This window comes from Myxocyprinus asiaticus, chromosome 39 (genome assembly GCF_019703515.2).
Source record: "Myxocyprinus asiaticus isolate MX2 ecotype Aquarium Trade chromosome 39, UBuf_Myxa_2, whole genome shotgun sequence".
Taxonomy (NCBI): domain Eukaryota; kingdom Metazoa; phylum Chordata; class Actinopteri; order Cypriniformes; family Catostomidae; genus Myxocyprinus; species Myxocyprinus asiaticus.
The window spans coordinates 12,622,924-12,645,204 of record NC_059382.1 but is presented as its reverse complement, the minus strand read 5'-3'; the positions used below and the strand labels follow the sequence as shown (position 1 = coordinate 12,645,204).

The 22,281-nt window shown below is 38.4% G+C and overlaps 1 protein-coding gene across 14 annotated transcripts in view; it reads right to left on the bottom strand.

The window, feature by feature from the left end:
* The window catches only part of LOC127430227 (RNA-binding protein Musashi homolog 2-like), a 405,789-nt gene that overhangs the window by 161,796 nt on the left and 221,712 nt on the right, over positions 1-22,281 (bottom strand). For all 14 annotated transcript variants that reach the window (XM_051679847.1, XM_051679846.1, XM_051679845.1 and 11 more), the window contains exon 7: positions 9,950-9,998. In XM_051679847.1, coding sequence (XP_051535807.1) covers positions 9,950-9,998 — 49 coding nt within the window. The remainder of the gene's footprint in view (positions 1-9,949; positions 9,999-22,281) is intronic.

Here is a 22,281-nt window from a genome sequence, read left to right as displayed (position 1 = left end):
TACTGTATTTATAAAATACAAATACCCTAATCTCGTTCCAAACCCCAATATTTTCTTTCCTCCGTGGTACACAAATGGAATTTTTCTCTTAAATTCGTGATTAGGTTTAATATTTTGTTAAGGGATTAAGAAATTTATTTATATAGCACATTTCAAACACAATGGCAATTCAAAGTGCTACACATATACATTTTAAAGAAAATACAAGATACATAAAAAAATTAATAAAAACCAATTAAGAACATGAAAAAGGAATAAAAGTAATAAAATAAATTAGATTTTTTTTTTTTAATGATTAAAATGAATAAGAAGAAAAAGAATATAAATTGTTAGCACCATCCATAACTGATATTAACCTTCCCTGATTAAACAGAGGATAACCAAAAATTGTTAACACACTTCAATGGTTGTTAACCTTCCCTGATCAAACAGAGGCTATTTAGCAGAGAAGGGTCACTTCTATTAAAATGAATGGGAGAAATTGGATCACCCAACGGATGTGGAGAGGAAGTCCCGGCCTAAAGGTAAAAGAGCCAAACACCTTTTAGATACAGACATCGCCTGTTAATCAACTCTAGAACTTGCATGCGCATTAGCTATACAAGCCGTGAAAATTTCATTTTTTAGCATGATCTGAGGTAAAGAAGCAGAATTTGTGATACCAGTGTTGTCAGATTTTACTGCTGATTTGAAATATGTTCTTTGATTGTAATCTTCTTGACCAACAGTTTTGGAGATTTCGGTCTTTCCCTATTCAAGTAGATAGGAGCTGCACTGTCATGCCGCTTGTTTACATGGAATATAGCTGCCTGGGAGCATTCCAAAGATGGTTGCCAAGTGAACTGACTTGCTAAAGAGACTTTGGTTAAACTTAAGAAACATCGTAATAAATTGTTTGTTGGTTCATTTAGTTTTATCTATGGGAGAAAAAGTTGTACGTTTTTGTACGAGCCAACTCATACAATTTCGCCATCTCATACTATTAAAACAACTTGTCATGGAACCGGGTTGAACAGAACCAAACGCAGATGTATCAAGGTGAGTTCTTTTTAACTTTACACGGCCTCTTAAAAAGTTGTCACTTCTGCACGAGAAGCTTAAAACACAGCAAGCAGGGTTCCCATTCTTTTCAAGGCACAATTTTACAGGACATTTCCAGGACATTTTATGTGCCCAACAAGGGTAATATTTAAGCAAAAACACATGCGTCCATTTAAATCAAACTTTTATTTTGCCATTTCTGTTTTGACGGTAGTTTCTCACCTCCAGATAAGCAGTTTGCTCCATGGCCCAGTGTGATTATTAATCCCCATAAAGCTGTGATTCAATTAAAAAATACATAGTCTGTATGTGCTGTGCACTTCAAAGTGCTCTCTGTCTCTGTCATCTCACACACACAAGAGCATGCGTGATAATCGTGATGAGATGTTTTCAGAGTATGAGCGGCCTGCTCTTTTTGAAGCGTGCATCACTTGTATATTATTTATTTATTCAATTAAACCAGAGACTTTTAAGTTTAATTATCACACTAGGACATATCACAAATTTAATTTGATTAATTGTACATTCAAACATTAATTTTCATCCAAATGTGTCACATTTCATGACATTCTGCATTTTATTGCTAATGCCATTTTTATGACTAGATTCTGTGTTTTCCGCATACTAAATGTGGTAACCATGGTATAAGCTGACTCCAATCATAGAATTATTGAAAATTAATTCACATCCTGAGGTATTAAGGCTGAATCACCACGCTACCAACCCAATGTGAATTTTGTATTTATTTTTTTAATCAGTGGTCCGACTCTCATCATTGTCTAAAGTTTATAACCCACAGGGATGCAAACTCACGAGAGGTGAAAAAGTTGAGATAATCACTGATCCACGATTCACGAACATGTTTTATTTTTTAAAGAATAAGCTAAAAGCACCAACTTAAGATATTTGAATGATTCAAGCATAGCAAATTATCTGCACAATTGTGCAGAATTAGCTGCAAAAATAAAGGGTACTTTGTTGTAGCTTGCTTCTGTTTCACAAATTTGTTCAGTTTAATTAATTGACTAGTTTCGTGACTACTTCTGGAGATGCCATTAGGTGGTGACAAATGAGCATCTTATGTGCTATGAGTGAGTCACTGAATCATTTTGAAATGTTCATGACCAAAATCTGCCAAGATACTTTATAGTATTTAAGCATTATAAGAACAAAAGCAGATCTATAGTTTTCTTTCAGTTTGTGAACTGCCGAGCATGACCTTTCATCCAAAAAGACAACAATAATAGTATAACAATATTAGTTAGTATCAATAACATCCTTGCCTTCTCCTTTATTAAAATTTGCATGTCAAATCTACTGACTTCAGTAGAATATTTAAGCATTATAAGAACAAAGCAGATCTACTGTATCATTTTCCTACAGCATTTAAACTGCTGAGCATGACTTTTATCAGAAAAGACAACAATAATAGCCTAATAATAATAATATTGATTTTCAATAATGTCCTTTCGTCATTGTAAAGCGCATTGTAAAGTTCAGTCGAGGTGTCAAAGATCCACTCGACGCCAGCGTCAAGTGGTGCTTTGTCCTCCACATGACAAGTGCTGCAGAAGCGCCACGGAGGGTTGAATTTACGAGCTTGCCACGCAAGAAAGCAGGAGGTGTGCATAAAAAACATTGTAAACATGATTTGGAAGAGAGAAAAAAAAATGGCAATTGGTTTGATTGCAGAAAATAAAAAGAGGACTTGTTTATGTTTAAGTCTTAGCATTTTTTTTTCTTTTTGGTAAATGTATTTACTATAGTTCAGTAATTGGAGTCTCTGGATACTCAGAAACGACAAGGTAATAATTAATTAAAATAAACTGAGACATTCAATATCACTTCATAGATTTGGACAGTTTTAAACTATTTCTTGTAGCTTTGTACTCTCAAGACATCATTCGTGAGAGGCAAAAATGTGTGTGAAAAACATTTTGGTGTGAAGTTGGAGCTGAGGTTGAGCTGACGCGTATCTTCATAGACTTCAGTGTATTCAGCAGCGCTGACGCGAGTCATGTTAAAACCCCTCAACGTGTATAAACATCAGTCGCTTTTACACATTAATAGCTTTCTCTCTGTGATGAACAAGGTAGACTCACATGCCGATGCTGAAGTAACAAACAACATGCCCTTCTCATTCAGTCAGCCGGTACATGTACCAGGTCACTCAGTTTGTTTATGAATGAGAAGTTTCACAAGTGCTGCTTCTCACTGTGCACGTGTTGCTGTAGCCAAGCACACGTTTGGCCGTAGCTGTAACCAATCTAGCGATCTGCCTCGGTTGGACCGCGACAGCCAAGCACACGATTGGCCACTGTTGTAATCAATCACGAGGGTGTAAGCGTCCTTAACTATTGACGTTGTTACACAATGCGCAGCCGCCGACAGTGACAAAACGAATTTGTGTATTTGACTCCTATTCTGAATCCCAATTGTTACCATGTTTTTGTACATGTAATGAAAACCTTGCTAGCAACACAGTCAAACTGTTTTATTATTCTAAAATATTTTCCAGGACAAATTATTATTTTCAAGGACATTTAGATATTTTTCCTAATTTTCCATTACTTTTCCATGACTGGAAAACTGCATTGCAAAGTTCCAGGTTTTCCAGGACACATGGAACCCTGAGCAAGGTACGCCACAACGGCAAAAGACATTCATCTAGCGCATTTTTACGTAGAAAAACAACTGAAAAACAGTGCAAACAGATGCAAAACGCATTAGGTGTTAAGTTACGAGTGAGTATCCGATGAACATATTTTCATTTTTGAGTGAAATATTCCTTTTAAGGTTGTGAAGTAGATTAAAAAAAAGCTTAGCCACTGAAAGAATGAGAAATATCACAGTGACTTATCAGGCTGTTCCAAGGATATCACAGACAGTGACCTGAAGAGTCAGTTAAAGAGACAGCTGAGAGCGTTACAATGGCCAAGAGGAAAGGAAGTTCTTTGGGGAATTGAAAGGGTGTATTTGAGTGAGAGAGAGAAAAATAAAATGAAACACACATCCGCACACCTTCAAACACAAACGCACACACTCACCTTTAAAATATGACCAATATGGATTAAAAGGCAAATCTCAGGTTGAAAGATTAATACCATCCACTTCGTTTCCACAACCAGCCCATCTGTGAGCACTGAAAGCCACTTATGCAGCATAAAAGACACACTGCTGCTCCTCTGCCTCACACAAAGGCCACTCAAGGCTAAGAATCTCTATGGCTTTCAGGCCACTACAGAGGAGGATGCTATACCAGTGAACACTTTTGCATAAAGCTGCTTGCTATTTCTCTTTATGTCTCCCCTCTCATTCTCTGTCTGTCTGTGTCCTCTTCATCTTTATGTCTGGCCTACTCTTTCACTGGCTCAGCGCTTGCCATTAGAATGTCCTCGGCCAGCATGAGAGGCCTCGCTGGTAAAGCCAAATAGAGAGATGATGATCAGAGCTGGATAAAACCAACGGCCCACTCTCCTTTCAAGTCCTCTCCTCTCCTGTTTCCTAATGTATCTTCTCATTTCTCCTTACCTCATTTGTCCTCATGTCTCCTCACCTAATTTCTCTTCTCTTCTCTTCTCCTTTCTCATTTCCTCATTTGTCTTCTTCTCATTTAGTATTACCTCTCTGCATATCTCTTCTTGTACTTATTTCATAATTTCTCCCCTCATCCACTCATTTCTTCTATATTTTCTCATTTCCTAATTTCTCCCCCCCACCCTTCTTCTTTCATTGCACCTTTCCTCTCCTCTTTTGTCCTAATTTCTCTTTGCTTCTAATTTCTCGTCTCTTTCCCAATTTCTCCTTCCCTCTCCCTCCCTCATTTCTCCCCTCTTCTCTTCATTTCTCCTCATTTATCATTTCCTTTCCTCTTCTGTCCTCATTTCCACTCTCATTGTCTCTTCTTTTCTCATATCTCCCCTCCTCTCCTCATTTCTCCTTTCCTCTCCTCATTTCTGCTATCACCTTCCTTCTCCTTGCCTCTTCTTTCCTCATTACCTCTTCATTTCTCCTTTCTTCTCCTCTTCTCTCCTAATTTCTCCTTGCATCTATTCTTTTGTCTTTATTTCTCCTCTTCTGTTTTCAGCTATCTTCCCTCATCCTTTCCCTTTCCTTCCCCTCTTTCTCTTCTCCTTGTCTCACCTTTCTTCACTTCTCCTTTACTCTCCTAATTTCTGCTACTGTATGTTATGTCCACATTTACTGTATCTTTTCTTCTCCTCTTTTCTCTTCTTTCCTCATTTCTCCCCTCTTCTCTTAATTTCTCCTTTCCTCGCCTCACTTATTGTCTCCCAAATTTACCATTTCTCTCTCTTTTCCTCTCCTTCCCTTATTTTCTCTTCTTTTAATTTCTCCTCTCATCTCTCTTGTCTTAATTTCCTCTCTCCTAATTTCTGCCATCTCTCCCCTCATCATTTCTCTTTCCTTTTCCTCATAATTCTTCTTCATGCCTCTTCATTCCTCATTTCTCACCTTCTCTTCATTTCTCCTCTCCTCATTTCTCATTCCCTCTCCTTTTTGTCCTTATTTCTCCTCTCCTCATTTCTACTATCTGCTCTTCACATTTCTCTTCTACTTTCCTTATTCCTCCTTACCTCTCCTGATTCTTGCCTTTCCTTCCCTCATTTTACCATCCGCTCTTCATTGCTCCTTTCTACTCCTATTGTGTCCTCATTTATCTTTTACTTTCCCCATTTCTTCTCTCCTCTCCATCAACAAACCCATTATTAAAATCATATCACACCTACAGTTAAAAATACAAAACAAATCATACCACCCCCCCCCCAATAAAACTGTAACATTCCACTAAGCCCATTTTTTTTTTCAGTAATATTTTTTATATATAAATAGAGTCACACAAACATTGCTCAGTTGAGCAAAAACCTAAAGTCCAGTATTTCATGAGTCTGAAGGCATTGTTCATTTCTTACAGGCCTGCAGGCGTAAGAATATATGACTGAGATACTTTCCATCCTGTGTATCCAATGGTAAATGTCGGACTAATCAAATAGAATCGATGGACTGGCTACAGTGAAAATCCAGCTCTTTTATTGGACCACATTAGCCCTGACCTTCAGGGCTAAAATGAAATGTCCTTGAAGATATAATGCTATAATGTAACACCCAGCACACACTGGGGCTTCCTGTACCTGCGCAGAAAACCCACACATCAATTTCTGTAGAGTGCTGCAACTGTGAACTGCACGACTAACGGCACATTACAATCTGCTTTCAGAATAACTGAAGGACATTCATAGTAACACACACATAGTAACACACACACACCAACAAAAGGTAGTGCATATAAACACCCACAGACACACAGGATTGCATAAACACTAGAGTCTAGAAGAACTTGAAATAATATCTGAAAATATAATTGCAGTCTTCTCTAGCACTCTTGATAGTGTTGCCCCCCTTCGATTAAAAAATTAAAGAAGAAAGCCTGCACCATGATACATTAGGTATTTCGAGGTGCATGGAAGGATAGTATCTGTAGCTACAGACAGGCACTAAAAGCTGCCAAGTCAGCATATTTTAGCAAACTCATAAAAATAACCACAACAATCCTTGGTGTTATTCAGTAATGTGGCTAAACTGGTTAGGAATAAAGCCTCAATTGAACCACATATTCTGTCGCAGCACAATAGTAATGATTTCACAAATTTCTTTACTGATAAATTTGAAATAATCAGAAGTAAAATTGGAATTATGCAATCAGCATAATTTTCCTTACAAGCAACTTCTATCCTTCGCTGTCATAGGTCATGAAGAGCTAACAAAACTTATCGAAACATCAAAAGCCACAACATGTATGTTAGATACAATACCAACTAAGCTCTTAAAAGAGATATCCCCTGTAATCTCAGAACCTCTTCTTAATATTATTAACTCCTTAGGACATGTCCCAAGAAACTTTAAAATGGCAGTTATCAAACCACTTATTAAGAAGCCATAGCTTGATCCTGGAGAATCGGCTAATTACAGACCGATTTCAAATCTCCTGTTTATGTCAAAAATACTAGAAAAGGTAGTGTCCTCCCAACTATGTTCATTTCTACAGAGAAATAGTATATATGAACAATTTCAGTCAGGATTTAGGCCCCATCACAATACAGTGACTGCACTTATCAGAGTTACAAATGACTTGCTCTTATCATCATATTACCTTTTTTATTTTTTATATGCAAAAAATGGCCAACATGACAACAAGTTAATTAATCTCCTGTATGTATGTATATATATATATATATATATATATATATATATATATATATATATATATATATATATATATGTGTGTGTGTGTGTGTGTGTGTGTGTGTGTGTGTGTGTGTGTGTGTGTGTGTAAGTGTATCTGTTGGGGTGGATGCATATAAACAAAAGAACATCTAGAAATGTATAACAGATATAACAATAGTAAATACAACAAATAATAACGACAATAATAATGACTATTATAATAATAATAATAAACTCAATTCATTGCTCTTATCATCTGATCGCGGCTGCATATCTCTTCTAGTGTTTTTAGATCTTAGTGCTGCCTTTGACACCACAGACCACGAAATTCTCTTGAATAGGCTTGAGAATTATGTTGGCATTTGTGGATTTGCATTAGCATGGTTTAGGTCCTATTATGCAGACCGCTACCACTTTGTCTGTGTAAACGAGTAATTGTCAAATCAACAAAAGTATGGAGTGCCACAGGGATCAGTTTTAGGGCCTCTGCTTTTCTCCTTATAAATGCTTCCCTGGGAGATATTATCAGGAATCGTGGAATAAGTTTCCACTGTTATGCCGACGATACCTAACTTTATATTTCTTTGAAACCTGACGAAATTTCACAATTCTCCAAATTAGCAGTGTATCAATGAAATCAAAGATTGGATGGCCAGAAATTTCTTCTACTCAATTCTGACAAAACAGAGGTACTAATTATTGGAATAAAAATATCTAAAAGTAAGCCACCAAAATATAATTTGACTCTTGATGGATGTACTGTTACATCGACATCTACAGCAAAGAACTTAGGTGTTATATTTGATACCAATTTGTCCTTTGAAAATCAAATTTCCAATGTTTGTAGAACAGCATTCTTCAACCTCAAAAATATTGCTAAGTTACAACACCTGCTCTCTGTTGCTGATGCCGAAAAATTAATTCATGCGTTCATGTGAGTGGTGGTGGCGTAGTGGGCTAAAGAATATAACTGGTAATCAGAAGGTTGTTGGTTCAATCCCCACAGCCATCACTATTGTGTCTTTGAGCAAGGCACTTAACTCCAGGCTGCTCCAGGGGGATTGTCCCTGTAATAAGTGCACTGTGTAAGTCGCTTTGGATAAAAGCGCTAAATGTAAATGTCATGACCTCAAGACTAGATTATTGTAATGCATTACTGGGAGGATGTCCTGCAAGTTCAATAAATAAACTTCAATTGTTTCAAAATGCAGCTGCCAGAGTGCTGACTAGAACCAAGAAAAATGATCATATTAGCCCCATTTCATCATCGTTACAATGGCTACCTGTTAAATTTCATATTCATTTAAATATTTTGTTAACTACGTACAAAGCTTTGAATGGTCTAGCTCTGCAGTACTTGAGTGACCTTCTACCACGTTATATTCCATCACGTTCATTATGATCGCAAAATTCTGGCCTGTTAATAGTTCCTAGAATATCAAAATCCACAAAAGGAGGTAGATCATTTTCCTATTTGGCTCCTAAACTATGGAATAGTCTCTTTAACACTGTTCAGGATGCAGACACACTCACTCAGTTTAAGTCTAGACTAAAGACTCATCCATTTAGCCAGGCATACACCTAATTTATCCATCAACTCACAATTAGGCTGCTTTAGTTAGGTCTGCCGGAACCAGAAACGTTTATCATGCTCTATAACTCTGCAAAAAACTGAATGGCATCTAATATTATATCTCTGTCTCAACCACAGGATTCATATCCCATGGTTACCAGAGCTGGCCAAATCCACTTCTGTTCCTACTTGGTGTCGGACTCCACTGCTATGTGTCTCTGAGTGATGACGACTAAACACCACCAGTGCCAGCCAGACATCACTTCAGTCTATTACGATGGACTTCAGGGGAAGAACTGATGCCAATTCCAACCATAAAACATGGGATACTTCACATGCCACTGCCTGAACCTTGGACGTGGGATCGACCTCAACGAAATGACCTGCTGGTTGAACTGCAATGCACCTCACTGATCTCTGCCTGCATCACCTCGGTCTAATGATGGACTACACTCTTAAAATGGAATATATAGACTTTCATTTATTTGCCAACAAAAGCCTTCATCGGCCAACTAACAAAGGACAATGCATCTATGTGAACTTCTGCAATTAATCCAGGATGAACATCAAAGACATTAGTCATTAATCTTACAGTTCATACAAAATCTTTGTATAAACAGTTTTAACACTTACATATTATACAAATTTTAAATCATGACCTGCACAGCACATAAATAACTAATATTGGCATTATTTTCATGTTGTTTAGCCAGAGGGGAACTGGCCCCCACAGTGAGCCTGGTTTCTCCCAAGGTTATTTTTCTCCATTAACCAACATCTTATGGAGTTTTGTGTTCCTTGCCATAGTCGCGTTCGGCTTGCTCACTGGGGTTCTAAATACAATTATGATTTAATGATTTAATGATTTATATTTATACACAATTTACAATCATATTTAATCAAACTACACAATGATGACTCGAAGACTTTATAGATATTACAGTTTCATTTTCTGTTAATGCACGATTTTCTGTAAAGCTGCTTTGAAACAATGTGTGTTGTGAAAAGCGCTACACAAATAAAAATGACTTGAGTTGACATAAACACACAAAAACACATACATAAAAAAACAAAAAACAAATGGGTTCTTACCTCTATGTCTATTTGTAGTTTTATCAAACATAAGCATAGCATCTTCTACCTGTAATAGAAAAGAGAGGAAAATTAATGTAATACTAGTTTTTAGTGGTCACAGTACTTAGGGGAGTGAGTCAAAATCATTTCCTGTGGTAACCGACATTATGCCACAAATGTTGTCAATGGAGCTTAACTTGTATTAAACATGGGTCATTCCTTTAATACACACACAGATGTGAAAGCTTCTCATTATCGCTTTCTGTGAGGAATGATATTCCCCCACCAGCTCAAGGGTAGCATCCCGTCTGACTCTGACAGAGGCCTGTGCAAACTCCAGGAAAACCCTGTATGCAAGGACACATACCAGAGTGCACCCATCACACACACTGACATACATATGCTTTATACATCCCACTGTATGCCTAAACCTGCTTGTTACGGACATGAACACATTAATACATTTATGAGAAGTGTGTTCAGTGTACAGTACTGTGCAAAAGTCTTAGGCGCATTATATTTTTCACAAAAAACATTTGTCTTAAAACGGTTATTTTATATATTCCGTTTTTAGTGTATCAGTAGGAAAAATCAATTTTAGATTTCAACATTCCCTTTGCAAATACAATTGAATAAAAGAAGAACAAGGAGCCCTACCACAGATGGTATGGTCCCCACGGAGCCCAGATCTCAACATCATTGAGTCAGTCTGGGATTACATAAAGAGACAGAAGCAGTCGAGACAGCCGAAATAGACAGAAGAACTGTGGCAAGTTCTCCAAGAAGCTTGGAACAACCAAGAAAAACTGTGTCCAGGTGTACCTAACTGGTGCTGTTTTGAAGACAAATGTGGTCACACCAGATATTGATTTAGCTTTTTTTATGTTTACTGGACTTTGTATGACAATTGATAAATGAAAACCATTTATGGCGTTATTTTTGAAGACATCCTCACTATGCAACATTTTTCACAAGTGCCCAAAACTTTTGCACAGTACTGTATATCTCAAGATTTATGGATTATAATCAACTAAAACATTTTAATAAATGTAAAAACAACATTACAACATTACTTGGACAATTCTGATGATGACGCAAAGACAACTTTGAATAAATTTTATTGTAACAGATAGTTTAAACTGAATCAACTCTTATGTTTTTTTACTTATGATGTTTAAACCGCGAAGACTATTCCATTTTTTTTCATAACATTCACGAGTCACAGAATGAGATGATCGCAAAACTAATCAAATTATGCTCTCTTTAGGAAGCAAAATAAAAACTACATTAAAATCATTCACAATGCTGCTTAATTCTACATAAACAGCAAAACCATTGCAAATATTTCATGAATAAATATCACCCATCTCTATACGCAAGTGTATACATTCCTTGTAGAGGTCCCTGAGATCAGCCCTGAGGCAGGGGAGGTTTAAAAAATACCTTGCCCACACCAAAGCAGCCATCCTTCACTCAGCCCTATAGAGAACAATAGAGCAGAGAGCTTTAGAGCTCCTCATCACCCTCAATCACTTCCAATAAACATCACACTGACGGCCTCTCTCACGCAGGCTGAGGAAATCTGTTATCCTCCACTATCACTCAACATGTTTATGCTCCTCTAAAAGAACAGTTCTCATTCTGAAGAACATGTTTCATAAATGAGCACCAGGCACATGAAGTAGATTTTGGCTTTACAATTAAGCCTCTTTTTGAACAAAATAGCATATCAAGCACTGGGCGATATGAAAAAAAAATAAAGAATTTTATATATATATATATATATATATATATATATATATATATATATATATATATATATATATATATACACTATATTGCCAAAAGTATTCGCTCACCCATCCAAATAATTTAATTCAGGTGTTCCAATCACTTCCATGTCCACAGGTGTATAAAATGAAGCACCTAGGCATGCAGGCTGCTTCTACAAACATTTGTGAAAGAATGGGCCGCTCTCAGGAGCTCAGTGAATTCCAGCGTGGTGAATTCCAGCGTGGTACTGTGATAGGATGCCACCAGATAACAAGTCCAGTCATGAAATTTCCTCGCTACTAAATATTCCACAGTCAACTGTCAGTGGTATTATAACAAAGTGGAAGCAATTGGGAATGACAGCAACTCAGCCACGAAGTGGTAGGCCTCGTAAAATGACAGAGCGGGGTCAGCGGATGCTGAGGCGCATAGTGCGCAGAGGTCGCCAACTTTCTGCAGAGTCAATCGCTACAGACCTCCAAAGTTCATGTGGCCTTCAGATTAGCTCAAGAACAGTGCATAGAGAGCTTCATGGAATGAGTTTCCATGGCCGAGCAGCTGCATCCAAGCCATACATCACCAAGTGCAATGCAAAGCGTCGGATGCAGTGGTGTAAAGCACACCGCCACTGGACTCTAGAGCAGTGGGGACGCGTTCTCTGGAGTGACGAATCACGCTTCTCCATCTGGCAATCTGATGGACGAGTCTGGGTTTGGCAGTTGCCAGGAGAACGGTACTTGTCTGACTGCATTGTGCCAACTGTGAAGTTTGGTGGAGGGGGGATTATGGTGTGGGGTTGTTTTTCAGGAGTTGGGCTTGGCCCCTTAGTTCCAGTGAAAGGAACTCTGAATGCTTCAGCATACCAAGAGATTTTGGACAATTCCATGCTCCCAACTTTGTTGGAACAGTTTGGGGATGGCCCCTTCCTGTTCCAACATGATTGCGCACCAGTGCACAAAGCAAGGTCCATAAAGACATGGATGAGCGAGTTTGGTGTGGAAGAACTTGACTGGCCTGCACAGAGTCCTGACCTCAACCCGATAGAGCACCTTTGGGATGAATTAGAGCAAAGACTGCGAGCCAGGCCTTCTCGTCCAACATCAGTGTCTGACCTCACAAATGCGCTTCTGGAAGAATGGTCAAAAATTCCCATAAACACACTCCTAAACCTTGTGGAAAGCCTTCCCAGAAGAGTTGAAGCTGTTATAGCTGCAAAGGGTGGGCCGACGTCATATTAAACCCTATGGATTAAGAATGGGATGTCACTTAAGTTCATATGCGTCTAAAGGCAGATGAGCGAATACTTTTGGCAATATAGTATATATATATACCCTGAGATTGTTCAGCCTATTCAATATATATATCATAATATTTATGTATTTGCTCTGAAATGTCTTAAAAGTATTATTTTTCTTTTTTTTTAATTTAATCAAAGGATTCAAACATAATCTACAGTAGACATTTACTGTTGCATAGTAGATTTAAAACGGTAGTTTAATGTAGGTAAAATAAACTTAAATTAGCAAAACGCTGTTTTGTCACAAGAACACAAGAATGATAATTAATAATTTTTACTCACCTATAAAAAAACAAAACAAATAAAGAAGTACATAGTAATAAACAGCTATTTTTACCAATATATTGTTTTTTATTATTAAAAGTTTAAGCATGTCGAATGCCACGCAGGGACTTCATGAATATTTCTGAGTGATCACACAAGTGGATCACTGAATGCTTTTCAAACAATTCATTGAACAGACAAAATAAAAGAACTACTTTACAGGGATTAATCAACAACTTCAAATATTAAACAGACTGTACTTCTATCTCTCACAGCATTGCTTTTTACATGTCAAATTAAATAAATTAAATATGCCGTCTACTCTGAATACAATCAGTTTGCATTATTTAGTGGTTTCTTGGAAATACTCAATTCTGATTCATAGCTATTTGCCAAGTACTCATTAGACTTACAATATAATGTAGTATGTGGTACACCATAGCATGTAATGTAAATGTCAATGCAAATCTATGTGGATTTTTCTGAGCAACTACAGTAGTGACATTTAAGGTGAGATTCGAAGAACTGCATAATAATGTAATGTGGAAATATAAACCATATCATGAGTGCCTTTCACAATTCATGTGATGTACACCATATGTCAGCTCTGTAATTATGTTGTCCCTGCTGGTCAATGCTAGTTTGTAGGCCTGTAGCTTGCTGCATCTAACTCTGTCCAGAAAGAACACAGACTCTTGACTGGAGCTGCACTAAAACATGATGGGAGGAGACAGCCCTGGAGTCGGGCTCATATGTAACTGTCTCTCCTCATAACCAGTATGAGGTCTCTCTCTCTCTCTCTCTCTCTCTCTCTCTCTCTCTCTCTCTCTCTCTCTCTCTCTCTCTCTCTCTCTCTCTCTCTCTCTCTCTCTCTCTCTCTCTCTCTCTCTCTCAAACAGTGTGAACCTGTTTCACCTGTCTTTATGTCACAGTAACAAATCTGAGACATATTACTGCTGGGGCAAAACTCTGCATCTCTCCACAGGTTCTTTGTCACTCTGGTGTAAGGTTGGACGATATATTGAATATTGGTGATTTATTCACCATGATTTTCCTGGCAAAATAAAATTGAGCAATAATGTAAGTCTTGCAATGATTTTAGTGCACTTATTTGGCCATTAAGTTTTACTAAAGACTGTTATTTAAAAAGTGTTACTTTGTGTGAAGACAAGAGATATTTTTATTAATAGCGTTTCAGATTTTCAGAAATTCAAAAATTCAGCTAGAGTTGTTAGGTTTGATTCATTTCTGTGAATAATTTCACATTTTAAATACGTTAAAATGTTTTATTACATTGCTCTCTGATATACTCGATTTTGAGTGGTCAATTGTGTCACTGAGCGGTCTGATATTTCTGAATAACGACCACACAAACTGGTCATCTTGGTATTTCAAGTCATTTTTAATTTTTCATATTTCCTATTCCAATCAAGTGATATTTTACAAGTAAGTTAATAAAATAATTTGAACTCAAATCGATATTGCCAATTTATTTCGATATTGAGCAGTCAGATGGTAATTTTTGCAAAATAAACATCCACAGAACTCAGAATGATGCAAACATGAGGTGGAATTCATTTGTTTCTGGGAACTCAGTGGTAGAGGACTGCATTCCCGCAGAACTCCTGCAGGACCCGTAGGACCCAATTGGATTTCTTGCAATGCAAGATTAAATTTCCGAGTTGAAGGTGGGAGCGGATGGTACGGGAGTGGGCAGTCAGAGAGCAGCCTGAAAAATCTGATGTGGATCTCTTTTTTTATTTTATTAATTAATGAATGCAAAAAAATACAAATAAAAAACACGATAATTGTAAAATAAATGTGCACGCAGCTTGTGCATTAAATTATTCAATATTAAGAGCAGGCAGGTAGTCAACGGGGCTTTAGAAAAATGGCAGTGCAAAACGCACACATTGTGTTATCAAAGGATGTGAAACTCGGACTAGAAAATGGTCAATTTAATGTTAAGAATCCAACTTCAGGCAAGTCAAATTGGCGTCATTTTCACACACGTCATTGGATAATAGCAATAATATTAATATCAAAAATAAAACTTTATTTGTGTACACTTGTTATCTATTTGTATTGCTCTACGTGGAAAACAAATGCAAGTTTGCAGAAGAAAATCACTGCGGACAGAGAGCGGATGAACATGGAGTAAAATTCAGCAGGAGTGTTTGCATGTGGGATAGAAACTTGCAGGAGCGGGATGGAAAATACAGTCCCGTGCAGACCTCTACTCATTGGTCCTTTTTTTCCCACATAACAACATCATTTTAACCATGCCCATTTATTTATTTATTTGATATAGATAGCTGTGTAATAAGTGGGGTAATGTCAAGTGCAGGTCGGGGACAATGATCACCTTATCTGACTTTATTTTGTGATAACGACCGGCTGACTGAACATTATCCCTTACTTATAAAAAATATATGTAGGTAAATATGATAAAATATAGGCAGGTAAATATTGCTGTGAAATCTCAATGTATAATATTATACTGGTGCATACATATAAAAATGATAAAATGCATCCATTTTTGTTTATTTAGTTTCAGTGTGGAAAATATCCCTTGATACAAGTGATACATGTGACCTGTGGGACATGTTCTCATGAGATTCACTCCATATTTCTCTCTCTTCCTATAGGCAATTGCAAAGGTCACCAACAATACACACATTATTTACAACTTTTCCCCAATATTATTTCACATTAATTGAGACCTCTTAATTTATACTGTATACTCGATGACCTAATGCACAAGTGAGAACGTCACACTGCCAGTCCTGCTTTGCTGCCTTCGAACCACCGTGACCCATTCAGGCCTTTCAATAGAGGCAATTCATGGATAGATTCAGTCTGCCTGCGTCCATCAGATTGAGGGATAAAAAGCTCTTGAGGGCACACACACATACAGTATAGACACGACACAAAGGTGAGCACGATCCCACACCTTGGCTGTGCCTAATCTTAGTCCGTTCGCTCTTCTTCTTCTGTGAAAGAAAAGCCTGAGGGATAATAGCTGTCTCTTTAGTATGTAAGGGGGCCGGGCGGCCCCCACAGATAACAGGCCCGCTTTTATATTCAAGGTAAAAGGGGGCGACTAGATTCATGGAAAAGTACAGAAAGCTCTTCTTAGAGTACTTGCTATCTAGTAACACAGCAGAAGAGTGGATGGTGTAGGACAGCAATCACCAAATAGCGGACCGCCGTCCAGGTCCTGACCTCGGCGTGGTTATATCCGGACCGTGAGACATCTTGACATTTGCTGCCCCATCTCACCGTTTCTATACCTCAAGAGATCAGTGCTACAAAACAACAAAGATGTGTATAGATAGCACTGATCTTTCAGTGCTGTATCTTCGAATACTTGTCTCTTTTACTGAACACGCTTCATTTATACCCTTTCGTGCGCTGCGCACAGAATTGCAGACGCGGTTATTTGATAGTAGACCATAGCGAAGAAATACAGTGAGCAGCAATATAAACTCAGCAAAAAATGAAATGTCCTCTCACTTTCAACTGCTTTTATTTTCATCAAACTTAACATGTGTAAATATTTGTATGAACATAAAAAGATTCAACAACTAAGACATAACTACCACTACCATCCACCCCAAACGAGCAGCCGCGGCCGTCCACCGGGGGACTGAGGAGCCCGGCCATCTGAAAGCAGAGGAACGACCGCCGACCACGAGGGGAGGAGGGGCTACCTACCGACCGCCTGCAGTGGTTGGGCCACTGCCAGAGGCGGAGGAGACCCCTACCGACCGCTAAAACGCGGCGGGGTCAAAGAGAAGACCGTCATCCACGAGCAGGGAGGGGCTCACTGCCGACTGCCTGGAGCGGGAGAACCGCTGATAGGGGCGGTGGAGACCCCTACCATCCACCAAAACGCAGTGGGGAATTCCGTACCCCAGGGGCCGGAGGACTGCCTCCAATCCACCCGGGGAGAAGCGGCTGTCATCCACTAGAGGGTGGAGGAGTGACCGAGGACCAGGCTACGGCGTATCAGAGAACCGGCGAGTACGTTTTTTTTTCTCTCTCTCCTCCCTCTCTCCCACTGTCGCTCCGTGTTGGCCTTTCCCTCTCTTTTTTTTTCCTCCCCTTGTCTCCCTCCCAGGTCTGTACATTGTTTGTTGTTGGTAGATTTTCATTTTAAGGAAAATGTAAAAATGGTCCATTCAATCTTTTACATTTCCAAAATTTTCTCTGAGGGGATACCCCTGAACCCCAAAACAATATATTTCCCTAATAGTCACCAGACCTCCTATGCCCTTGAGTCTCTAAAAATATTCAAACACAAATACTGGACTGTTGTCATTCAGCTTCAAAATGAACAGCAGATTTTATCTTTTAATATTTATAACAAAGTGCTCTCGACTGATGAACTCATTGAAATATTTTAATCTTTTGGTAGAAGATCCCCTAAACCCCACTACTTTGGCTTTGTCTCTGAAGCCCCAGTGTCCTAATCCTTGTCCAGTTTCAAAGAGACTCTTTGGACTTCAGCTATACTGAGAACTAACACCATGTAAGTTATTGTCCGGACCATTGCTGGGAAGGAAATCTAGAGACCGGACCTCTTGGAACTTTAATTGAATACCCCTGGTGCACAAAAAAATAAAAAATAAATAAATAAAAAAATCACAATGGATTCTGGATCAAGCCTGACTTTTAATGAATAATTCTGTTTATTGAGAAAGCATATGCAGAACAAGAGATCAGAGATACAGATAAGTGTCATGCGGTGTGCAACCATGCAAAAAGGCCCAAAGTTTAAGTTCACTCTGACACCATTTGATTTACACAGAATGAAAGTCTCTGATACTTGATTTTTAAAGCCACTTATTGTATTTCTATTAGCTGGTCAGAGCAGACATATTTCAATATGATTTTTGGCCACGAGCCACCTTAAAGTGTTAGTTTACCCCCCCCCCCCCCCACACACATTTTTTATTTTATTTAAATGAGGACATCATTTTGATTTTTGGGTAAGGTATCCCTTTAACTCACAAATGATTTGTGCCCTTTCACTGTTGCTGACTCATTTGGAATCTGAGAGTGGCTATCTGAATCAAAATCAAATTGAATCGCAAGGTAGCTAAAGATTCCCACCTCTAGGTGTGAAAGGCATTTTGAATCTGATTACAGGCTGCCTGCAAATGCAACAATGCTGCATTTGAAATAGCTCTGACCTTTTATGTGTTAGCTTTTGCGTCTGTGCCCAATACTCTGAGGGGATGTGGGGTGGTGAGACCCCGTGCTCAGCACACACAGATCGATGCGAAACAAGCCAGCGTGCTGAGTGGCCTTAAAGTGTTCTGATGTGGTGGGGAATTAATTAGCCCACCATACGTGGCAGCTCACGGTGCAAGATGGAAAATTGCGCAAATTCTCCCTAGGCTCAGGGGGCCAATGCCATTAAAAGCCCCTGTGGAACACCCTAGGTGGTAGCGCTACTTTGCCATTAAACACCATTACTGTTAATTGACTGAACAAGTGGCCTTTTTACTGCCCGTCCTAAGCTTGGTCAGTGGCTAATACGCGCTGTGCACCCAGCACAATGAGTAAATGCCACGATAAGGCCTGTTTTATGACAGGCATGGAAGGGGCAGGTCCTGTCTGAGCGCCAATAAAACTGTGTTTAAATGTAGTTTGCGAAAGCAGCTGTTGCTCGCCTTGAGATTTATGCGTCTTATTAGCAGGGGCTGTACATTCAGCCCTTTGAGACATGGCCCTTTATGGGCTTTTATAGCAGGACTGTTGTGAGGAAAAGAACACAGGTGTTGTGATCTTGTATTACCAAAGAAGAAAAGATGCAGAGTTAACCATATGCCACCCTATCAACAAACCTCAGACAAAAACACATTAAAGACCCCATGAAATTGCTTCACAAAGGCAGTTTTCTTTCCAGTGTTGATGTATTTGGGTAAAGTTAATCTCTGCATTTGTATAATAATGTTGATAATCACAAAAAAAATCATTTTTACTTGGCAAATATTTTTTGTCGTAATCAACAGCCGCATATGCAAATGTCAATTGAGCTTAACTTGTACTTCTTCACGTCTTTTGGGCTTTATATCAGCATATTGGTGTGCATGTAAACATGTTTAATATTTTGGTCAACATTTTGGTTTCAGATGAGAAAGACTGTACATTTTAAATGTGTACACCAGCTAAAAGTTTGATTTGTCGACTTTTTAGGAGTCCACTAGCAAATAACTAATAGACATGCACTAAAACTAAACTTTTGATTTAAAGGGGTCTTTAAAAGAATTAAAAAACAGCTACTGAACTTTTTTTTAAACGTAACCAGCAAAAACAACAGTGTACTCAGTCTATATTGTTGCAATCCTCGCTGCTTTCTCTATGGTAGCTGTGAAAAGCTGCTTGACAACATGTCTTCATTTAAGTCTGAAATATAATTGGAAAGTCTGTGGGGCCATTTTTTATTAACTGTGGAAGGTATCAGCGGGAGGACAGGAGAGAATACAAGCCAGCGGATGCGCAGTCAGACAGGGGGAGATTGTGTTTACATGCAGGCGAAGAATGGAGAGAAGGCAATTCAACACTTGGTTAAATTCACTCAGCCACCTGGGAGTGGAATCTACCACCTGCCATATCACCGCATGCTAAATCTCCCTCAGTAAGGAAAGAAAAACAGACTCCACCTCTCTTCTCGTATCAAACAAATCGTGAATGTGCCAGTCATGCCACAGCAGAAATCTCCAAAACACATGCTGCAAATATTTTATTAAATCAGACACATTGAATTATAATTTTATCAGAAGACAAAAAGCATCAGTGGGTTTTGTGGCTGAAAGCATTTAAATGAAAAGCAGAGGATGAATGCTGTTTTAAACACATGGAAATGCAAATTAGGGTTTGCAAGACTACAATTTTTTATGAGTCAAGCATTCTTTCCAAAAAGTAGTTGACTAGTCAGTACGTCAATGTTTACATTACATCTATTGCTAGATTCAAGCTGCTTTCACTGTTAAAAACAGTGAAAAAATGTATGTCCCATTCGCTTATAGTTTCTGTCAGCCTGTGGACAACACTTGATTAGTTTCAGGGTGGATTACAAATTATTTTTACTTGAACATTTCAGTCAAACTCAGACCATCTCAATGTCCAAAGCGTCATTCACTTACAAGTGTATTTTCATGTAACTACACCAGGACACAATTTGTGGACAGAAGAATTTTCTTAAATGTTTTAAAATTGTTCCTTAAATTCAGAAAATGTATTTATACCAATAAATAATTTGACATTTCCTTTTGCGGTCACCATATACAATAGTACAAACACAACTCAAGTTATGATCCACAAATAGTCGACACCTAACACGTCGACTAGTGGCAGAACCGGCCTGTTAAACAAGCTGAGTAGTCAGTGCAACTCCTAATGCAAACTGAAAACAGTTTCAAAGTCAACAACATTTTTGCCACTAGCATGGTGGAAGAAATCCAGGAGACGCATTTTGTCCAACAAACAGTGTTCCCGACACCAATTTAACATCTTGAGTTGCAGAAGACACAAACAACCTCACATATTGACAAAACATGGGGACAAAAACAGAAACCCAGACGAAACATTCCAAGTAAACCTTTCTTTGCAGATGCAGGACACACAGGTGTGGATCAATGGCACGTTTAGCTACAGGAGAGAAGTCCGAAAGCATCTCAGTGCCTCATCATACAGGTGCATGTGTGTTTACGTGAATGTGATTGAGCAAACAAACCCGCTGATCAAAAATAAACAGTGGCAGACGAGGAAATGGGTATTCACGGGCAGGTCTCATTTAGGACTATGGCTCGGTGGAAGAGGAGACATTTATTTGCATAACCGAATTGGAAGTGGCTGCCAGCGTCTTGTGCAGAATCCACTCCTCATCTACCGCAGAGACCCTCCAGCTCTTTCCTTTTTTTCTAATCATTTGTTCTCACTCTTTTCTTTTGTTGGAAAAATCAATGCTAAAGGAGCAAGTCTCACTTTTTCTCTCAAGGACAATCGATCAAGTTTCACCACCTCTAATTTTGGGGAGTCACTTTCTTTTGCTTTCACTATTTTGTTCCTATCTGGACGGTAACTGAGTGGAGAGTGATCGCTCGTGGCCAAGTCTTGGATGCATGCTTCATCTGCTTTTAGCACTGGCAATTAAATATGCTGCTGTGGGCTCATCTTGATGGAAAACAATGCAATGAATGTAGACTGGATCACAACAACATAAAGAGAATGGATGGCTTTAAAAAAAAAAAAAAAAAACATCTCCTGGAGAGTGAGGAGTGTTCAATGGCAAATACGTGCCATAACAAAACTAAATGTAATGATGTGGAGTATTTCAGGGTTCCCATACTTTTTGACCAATGGATTTCCATGACTTATCCTGTAATTACAAATGACTGGAAAGGTCAAGGAACATTTATATATTTTGTAAATTACACCACAATCAAACTGATTAAATCAGAATGTCATTCAGACTGAATCTTTCAGAATGATTTGTGGACTGTTTCATTGAAAAGAACCGACTCAGAAAAATGATTTGCTTACAAATCAGAAAACACTACATTTTGCGAGAAAGTTGTAGTATAAAAGAGATCAATTTCTAGACAATAAAATATTTACACAGAGCTAGAAAAATGCATATTTACTTTAGTAATTTCAGTTAAAGCGAAATTTTGTGTAATTTCGGCGACACGACCGTCACTAAACAGAACTGCAAAAATAAATGTTGTTTTCAAACAGACTTCCGAATACACCCTCAGTCTGCCATTGGTGAGGGGAAAAAAGTCCCACCCCAAATTCATGACATTGGTTGAGCCAATGTTACTGTGTCAAGCTGTCCGGGCTGCTCAAAAAAAAATAGAGAAATTTTGGAAAGTGCTACAGTGTTAACACTTTCCAGGGAAATCAATGGCTTACTAATGGTTATACTAATACTAATGGTTTACCACTAGTTATCTCTACAGATTAAGATTGGTTAGAAGAAAGTATTTTAATAAAAAAATAA